This window comes from Cebus imitator, unplaced genomic scaffold (assembly GCF_001604975.1).
Source record: "Cebus imitator isolate Cc_AM_T3 unplaced genomic scaffold, Cebus_imitator-1.0 Scaffold125, whole genome shotgun sequence".
In the NCBI taxonomy this organism is placed as follows: domain Eukaryota; kingdom Metazoa; phylum Chordata; class Mammalia; order Primates; family Cebidae; genus Cebus; species Cebus imitator.
In genome coordinates, this window is record NW_016107440.1 from 2,325,264 (window position 1) to 2,333,587 (window position 8,324).

Below are 8,324 nucleotides of genomic sequence, written 5' to 3' on the forward strand. Positions count from 1 at the left end.
GACAAAAACAAGCAATGGGGAAAGGATTCCCTGTTTAATAAATGGTGTTGGGAAAACTGGCTAGCCATGTGCAGAAAGCTGAAACTGGACCCCTTCCTGACACCTTATACAAAAATTAACTCTAGATGGATTAAAGATTTAAACCTAAGACCTAACACCATAAAAAGCCGAGAAGAAAACCCAGGCAGTACCATTCAGGACACAGGCATAGGCAAGGACTTCATGACTAAAACACCAAAAGCAATGGCAACAAAAGCCAAAATAGAAAAATGGGATCTAATTAAACTCCACAGCCTCTGCACAGCAAAAGAAACTAGCATTAGAGTGAACCGGCAACCAACAGAATGGGAAAAAATTTTTCCAAGTTACCCATCTGACAAAGGGCTAATACCCAGAATCTACAAAGAACTAAAAGAAATTTACAAGAAAAAAACAAACAACCCCATCAAAAAGTGGGTGAGGGATATGAACAGACATTTTTCAAAAGAAAATGTTTATGTGGCCAGCAAACATATGAAAAAATGCTCATCATCACTGGTCATTGCAGAAATGCAAAGCAAAACCACACTGAGATACCATCTCATGCTAGTTAGAATGGCCATCATTAAAAAATCTGGAGACAACAGATGCTGGAGAGGCTGTGAAGAAATAGGAACGCTTTTACACTGTTGGTGGGAGTGTAAATTAGTTCAACCATTGCGGAAGACAGTGTGGTGATTCCTCAAGGTTCTAGAAATGCCATCTGGCTCAGCGATCCCATTACTAGGCATATACCCAAAGGATTATAAATCGTTCTATTATAAAGACACATGAATACGTATGTTCATTGTGGCACTGTCTACAATAGCAAAGACCTGGAACCAACCAAATACCCATCAATAATAGACTGAATAAAGAAAATGTGGCACATATACACCATGGAATACTATGCAGCCATAAAAAATGATGAGTTTATGTCCTTTGCAGGGACATGGATGAATCCAGAAACCAGCATTTTCAGCAAAGTGACACAAGAGCAGAAAACCAAACACCGCATGTTCTCCCTCATAAGTGGGTATTGAACAATGAGAACACATGGACACAGGGAGGGGAACATCACACGCTGGGGTCTGTTGGGGTGTAGGGGACTAGGGAAGGGATAGCGGGGGGCGGTGGGGAGATTGGGGAGGGATAACATTGGGAGAAATACCTAACGTACATAACGGGGGGATGGAGGCAGCAAACCACCATGGCATGTGTATACCTATTTAACAATGCTGCAAGATCTGCACATGCACTCCAGAACTTAAAGTATAATTTAAAAAAAATTTTTTTTAAATTCTTTTAAAAAGATAAATTGCCTTTTCCCTGCAAGTAAAGATTTTTATGTCTATATTCATGAGGGATATTTGTCTGCAGTTTTGTTTCCTTGAGAAGTCTTTGGTTTTGGAATAAGGGTAATGAGCTGGGAAGTGTTCCCTCTTCCTCTCTTTTCTAAAAGAGGTTGTGTAAAATTGGTATTATTTCTTCCTTGAATGTGTGAGAGAATTTACCAGTGAAGCTATCTGAGTCTGGGGCTCTGTGAAAATGGAAAAACTAATGATTCAATTTTAAATCAATATCGATTCATTCATGCTTTCTATTACTTATGGAGTCAGTTTTGGGAATCTGTCTATTTCATCTAGGTTGTTGAATTCAGAAACGTGAAGCTGTTTATAATATTCTCAACGTCTAAGAATCTGTAATGATGCCCCTGCTTTCATTCATGGTGTTACTAATTTGTGTTTTTCTCTCCTTTTTCTTAATTAGCCTGGCTAGAAATACAGAGATTCTATTTATGTTTTCCAAGAACCACCTTTGGTTTAATTTCTTTCCTCTGTTGTCTTCGATGTCTGATTCCACTTCCTTATTTCTTCCTTCTATCTACTTTGGATTTCATTTATTCTTCTTTTTCTAGTCGGAAGTCTTTTTGAAATTATGGTTTCTGGCAAAGGTAGCGTAGGCTTACAGACAGTTTTAAAGATCATCCTAATTCAGCTCTCTCACTTAAATTTTTTTTTTTAATAGAGACAGTGTCTCCCTACATTGCCCAAGCTGGTCTGGAAGTCCTGGGCTCAAGTGGTCCTCCTGCCTTAACTTCCCAAAGTGCTGGGATTACAGGTGTGAGCCTCTGTGCCCAGCCAGCCCTCTCATTTTAAGGCTGGGGAGACTAGTATTAACCACTCCCACCTGCTCATAACGTGCTTTCACAGTCTCTGCTGGAGCCCATGCCAGGTACAAAGTCCTGGCAGGAAAGAGGGATGGTGCTTTTGCTTGAGGGAAGGTAAATTGTGTCACTGGAGCCACTTCACAGGGAATTATACAAGTATGTGTAGTGCTGACAGTTGACTTTATTAAGCTTCATCAGATGACTATTAACTTTAGTCTTTCTGACTTAAGGTTATTTCTTTTTCTTTTTCTTTTTTGAGACAGAGTTTCGCTCTTGTTGCCCAGGCTGGAGTGCAGTGGTGCAATCTTGGCTCACTGCAACCTCTGCCTCCCAGGTTCAAGCGTTTCTCCTGCCTCAGCCTCTGGAGTAGCTGGGATTACAGGCACGTGCTACCACGTCTGGCTAATTTTGCACTTTTAGTAGAGATGGGGTTTCTCCATTTTGGTCAGGGTGGTCTCAAACTCCCCACCTCAGCTGATCTGCCCACCTAGGCCTCCCAAAGTGCTGGGATTCCAGGCATGAGCCACCGCACCTGGCCAGGGCTCTTTCTTTAACTGATGGATTTAAGTTTATTAGTTGATTTTCTCAACCTTTCTGATTTAGGTTCATGTCTTTAACAGAATAAAATTTAACTTTCATAGAATAACATATTCCCTGCAGAAATGTAATACCAAGCAAAGAAGTGACAATTTTCTTGCACATAATCTACAATGTTCATTATTTTACAATATAGTTATATATAAATACTTTGTGGAAAATAATTATTACTGAAAACAAAGCATTAAAATCGGGGGGGGTGTTTGTTTTGTTTTTTGGGGGGAAAGTTTTTTTTTTTTTTTGTCAGGGTCTCTCTGTCACCCAGGCTGGAGTGTGGCACAACCACAGCTCACTGCAGCCTCGACCTCCTGAGCTCAAGTGATCCTCCCAACTCAGCCTCCCAAGTAGCTGTAACTGCAGGAGTGTGCTACTGCACCCAGCTGATTTGTAAATTTTCTGTAGAGGCAGGGTCTCCCTATGTTATCCAAGCTGGTCTCAAACTCCTGGCCTCAAGCAATCCTCCCGCCTTGGCCTCCCAAAGTGTTGGGATGACAGGCATAAACCACTGCGCCTGGCCCCAAAATCAGTTATATATATAAAACTCACGACTTCTTTTCATTCTACTAGTTGGTTAATCACTTTTTTCTCCTCTGCCCCTGAACAGCCTGAGCTTCAGCTATTGAAGGCCACTCCCTGCTCTCTGAGAAGGAGGTACAAGAGAAGTCTCACTAGGAAAGGAGTCAGAGCTACAGGAATTTTCAAAAGAACTTTTAAAAATCTGCACTTAAAACTCTCCTTTTAAAAGAAATCCTCATGGAGCATACCAACTACTAAAATCAGAAAGACTTTTATCATTGCAATTGTAACAACATTAATTATGCATAGTTTATTACTGTATTAAGTACAGATGGAGTCTATTTCCAGAAAACACAACAAAGCCTAAACCGAAATCGGCAAGCTAGGAGTAGACTGCTCATATTTCAAAAGGATTCTCTAGTTTTAACAGGATTCATTGCAGTTTTTTACAAGCTTTAATACCCCTGTGGTTTTAAAAATCATTTTAAAACTTTAATTTACATATAATTTTTCAGGAACTCATCTATTGTACAAAATGATGCACAAATCTGCGTATGTATAGAGAATGCTATAAACAAAGGGCTCATAAAATTTTCTCATAAATTATCTCATTAGCCGGGAACTATATGAGTGAATATAAGCATTGGTTAGAATGCATAGGAAGGCACTAGAAAAATTATTCTTGCATTACTTACTTTTTGTGAATATATGTAAATGTTCTACGTTGCTTAGTTCCTAGCAAAAACTAAGAATTCTTTTTTCTTTTGGTAAGATGGAGTTTCGCTCTTGTTGCCCAGCGTAGAGTGCAATGGCATGATCTTGGCTCAGCACAACCCCCACTTCCTGGGTTCAAGTGTTTCTCCTGCCTCAGCCTTCCGAGTAGCTGGGATTACAGGCATGTTCCACCACGCCTGGATAATTTTTTTTGTATTTTTATTAGAGACGAGGTTTCTCCATGTTGGTCAGGCTGGTCTTAAACTCCCGTCCTCAGGTGATCTGCCTGCCTCTGCCTCCCAAAGTGCTGAGATTACAGGTGTGAGCCACTATGCCAGGCCAAAACTAAGAATTCTAATATGCCCATGAGGCCCTTCCCTAATGACTCATTTATTAGAAAACTTTTCCTTATAAACAATATAAAAATAAACCAGCTCACCCGGTAGAATCACAGAGAATTTGAATTAGTAAAGTAAAATTTGAAGACCCATAGGTAACAAATACTTCACATTACCCATAGAGTCCTCATGTCAGTACTGTCTGATGTCGCCATCAGAGACACAGGAATCAGGGACCTGGACAGAGAAAGAAGTTCTACGGCCCTAATCGCCTGCAGGCAACTGTGGCTTGGGAGTGGCAAACGAGGGATCTCAACTAACATCAGTGTCTTGAAAATGATCATCAAGTCTCAGAAAAGGAGAATTTTGAAATCATAGTATATTTCCTTTGAACTACCTCCCTTCCCCAACTTCCAATTTGATTCTTTATTCTTAGTTTTGGAATGTGCAAAGAGCCGATTTTTGTAAGCTTGCGGCTTTTTGTCTAAAATTCACCTTAGGCTTGGTAACGTGAAGTTCTTTCACCATTTGAATATAGTGCTTCTTCCAGATCCCCTGCTCAAAGGGAGTTGGGGAGAAATTGATGCACCAGTTGAACCGTAAACATTTCAGCATCCAGAGCTGGTCCAGCTCAGCTAGGTTCTTCCAGTGCCAGCACACCTGGAAAAACAATTACAATCAAACAAAACCAACAATTACAATGAAACAAAACCAAATCAAAAACCTCCTCAGTTGACATGCCCACTTTCTCTAGGTTTTGAGCTGTCATCCTGGACCTGAGATAACTTTTTTCTCCTTTCCCTCCAAACCATAGCTTAAATGGTTACTCCTACCTGAAGTGTTTTCTACCCTGGCAGATTTAAAGTAAATTAGCATTTGCTTTAAATGTTAATTCAGACTTAGAGTCAATTAATATTTATGGAGCACCTATTAACTATCTTCGTAGCAACCTAGGGAGGTAAGTATAATTATTACTCTCATATTGCAAATGAGGAAACTGAGGCTCAGATAGATTTTGGAACTTTCTAAAGGTTTCCAAAGGTGATATAAACCATCCTGGTCAACATGGTGAAACCCCGTCTCTACTAAAAATACAAAAAATTAGCTGGGCATGGTGGCGCGTGCCTATAATCCCAGCTACTCAGGAGGCTGAGGCAGGAGTATTGCCTGAACCCAGGAGGCGGAGGTTGTGGTGAGCCAAGATTGCAACATTGCACTCCAGCCTGGGTAACAAGAGCGAAACTCCGACTCAAAAAAAAAAAAAAAAAAAAAAAAAAGTTGTGTAAGGATTATATAAATTCCCATCTGCACGTTGTTTATTCTTTTCATGGTGTGCTTCCTTTTACCTCCTGTATTAGTCCAGTTTCACGTTGCTGATGAAGACATACCCGAGACTGGGTAACTTATAAAGAAAAAGAGGTTTAATGGACTCACAGTTCCATGTGGCTGGGGAGGCCTCACAATCATCGGGGGGCCCTCAAAATCATGGTGGACGGCGAAAGGCATGTCTCACATGGTGGCAGGCAAGAAAGAATGAGAGCCAAGCAAAAGGGGAAACCATTTATAAAACCATCAGATCTTGTGAGACTGATTCACTACCATGAGAACAGTATGGGGGAAACCGCTCGCGTGATTCAATTATCTCCCACTGGGTCCCTCTCACAACACATAGGAATTAAGGGAGCTACAATTCAAGATGAGACTTGTGTGGGGACACAGCCAAACCACATCATCTCCATTCTTTCAGTTTCACCAAATATAAATTTTATAAATGGAATATAATCACTGACCCTACGTGGTGTATAAAGCCTTCAGGATTCTATAAAGCATAAAGCATTTATTCTGTACATACCAGTTCCATAAAGTTATGGCCAATCTCACCCATCCAGCAAATGGCAGACGTGACCCTACTATACATAGCAATATTTATAACTTACCCAAGAGTTTGAATAAGTCTTGCCAGAAACTAGGATCAAGTTTACATACAAAGCTGAGACTAGGGATTCAGTCTCTCAGTTGAAAGAGTTGCAAAGACGACATACAATCTTCAAGCCCAAATTTCACCCTTAGAAAACTGGCCTCTTTTTCAAGATTAATTAAATAATTAATAATTTTTGAATGTGCCCTCACCCCCAAGACGAGAACACTCTGTAAGGGCCCTTGCTATCCACACACCCATTTTTCTATCCCTCTCTGCCTCCCTCCTTCTACCCACCATTTATTGAGTTCCTACTATGTTTAGTATTGTTTTATGTGCAGAAGATGAGATGTCGAGGAGGGAGTAGGCACAATTAGAAGAAATCATAGATTCAGGAAAGGTTAGGGAAGGAGGAAAAAGTTTAGAGGATTTGATAGAATCCTGCAGACAGCAACAGAAATCACATTTAGTTTGTTCGACCCTGAAATGAAACAATACCAACCTTCATTTCCATATAGTAAATTTACTCAGAGTTCATTGGAGAGATGGAGGTTTTGGAAAGAGAAGGGGGAGAAAAAGTCTCTCAATTCTCATTCCTTTTCTCCTCTTCTTTAGATCATGTTTTGATCTGAGTACTTAAGTTGTTTTCCTTCCCAAAAACAAAGATTTTGGTTTTTTTTTTTGTGGCTTTGTTTGTTTAAAGGTAGAGAGGAATGAAGACAATTGAAAGGTAAGTAGGAGCTTTCATATGTACAAGCCACAATTCCCCTACAAGCTTTCATCTTTCACCAGGCTGGAGTGCAGTGGCGCAGTCTCAGCTCACTGCAATCTCCGCCTCTCGGGATCAAGCAATTCTCCTGCCTCAGCCTCCCAAGTAGCTGGGACTACAGGTGTGCACCACCACGCCCTGTTAACTTTTATGTTTTTAGTAGAGACGGCATTTCACCATATTGGCCAGGTTGGTCTCGAACTCCTGACTTTGTGGTCTACCCACCACGGCTTCCCAAGGTGCCAGGATTACAGGCATCAGCCACCACCGCACCCGGCCCCTTCTATCTTTTTAAAACAGCAATGACTTTATATGGTTTACTTTAAATCTAGCTGAAGAATGGTGGTCTGCGTCTTCCCCACAGTCCGTAGTGAGAGGCAAATATGACTTATAGTGCATACAGATGATAGAATCAGCTATTTCAAATAACATTGCCCTCTAATAATAACGTTATCCTTATGGAAAGTGAAAAATTCCGAGAAGTTTAACTCATAGCCCCATTAATCAGAGATGACTATTATTGATAACCTGGTAGAGTTCTTTCCCTTTCAGTCTTTATTTGAAGTATATATAAAAGAAAATTGGGAAACTCTATATACAACTTAAAAATCTTTCTTCATTTTAAATATCATAGCATCTCTCTTCTTCCAAAGCATGTTTACTAATGGTAGCATAAAAATGCATCATATATGGCTGTATGATACCCTGTTATTACTGGACATCCAGATTGCTATGCTCTTTTAAAAAATCATTTCAAGCAGAGCGTGGTGGCTCATGTCTGTAATTCCAGAACTCTGGGAGGCCGAGGTGGGCAGATCACTTGAGGTCAGGAGTTTGAAACCAGACTGGCCAACATGATGAAACCCCATCTCTACTAAAAATACAAAAATTAGCCAGGTGTGGTGGCACGCGCCTGTAATCCCAGCTACTTGAGGCTGAGGCACAAGAATTGCTCGAACCCAGGAGGCATAGGTTGCAGTGAGCCGAGATTGTGCCACTTAACTCCAGCCTGGGCAATAGAGCAAGAATCTGTCTCAAAAAAAGATTCATTTTTGGAATAGATATGTACATATTAATACCAAATTCAGGCTGGGCACGGTGGCTCACGCCTATAATCCCAGCACTTTGGGAGGCCGAGGCGGGTGGATCACGAGGTCAAGAGATCGAGACCATCCTGGTCAACAAGGTGAAACCTCGTCTCTACTAAAAAAATACAAAAAATTAGCTGGGCATGATGGTGCGTGCCTGTAGTCCCACCTACTCGGGAGGCTGAGGCAGGAGAAT

The 8,324-nt window shown here is 40.8% G+C and overlaps 1 protein-coding gene across 1 annotated transcript in view; it reads right to left on the reverse strand.

The window, feature by feature from the left end:
• FBXO16 (F-box protein 16) overlaps window positions 1-8,324 on the reverse strand; it is a 68,539-nt gene that overhangs the window by 29,444 nt on the left and 30,771 nt on the right. Inside the window, exon 5 of the mRNA XM_037742658.1 lies at window positions 4,803-5,013. Within this exon, the coding sequence (XP_037598586.1) occupies window positions 4,803-5,013 (211 nt within the window). The remainder of the gene's footprint in view (window positions 1-4,802; window positions 5,014-8,324) is intronic.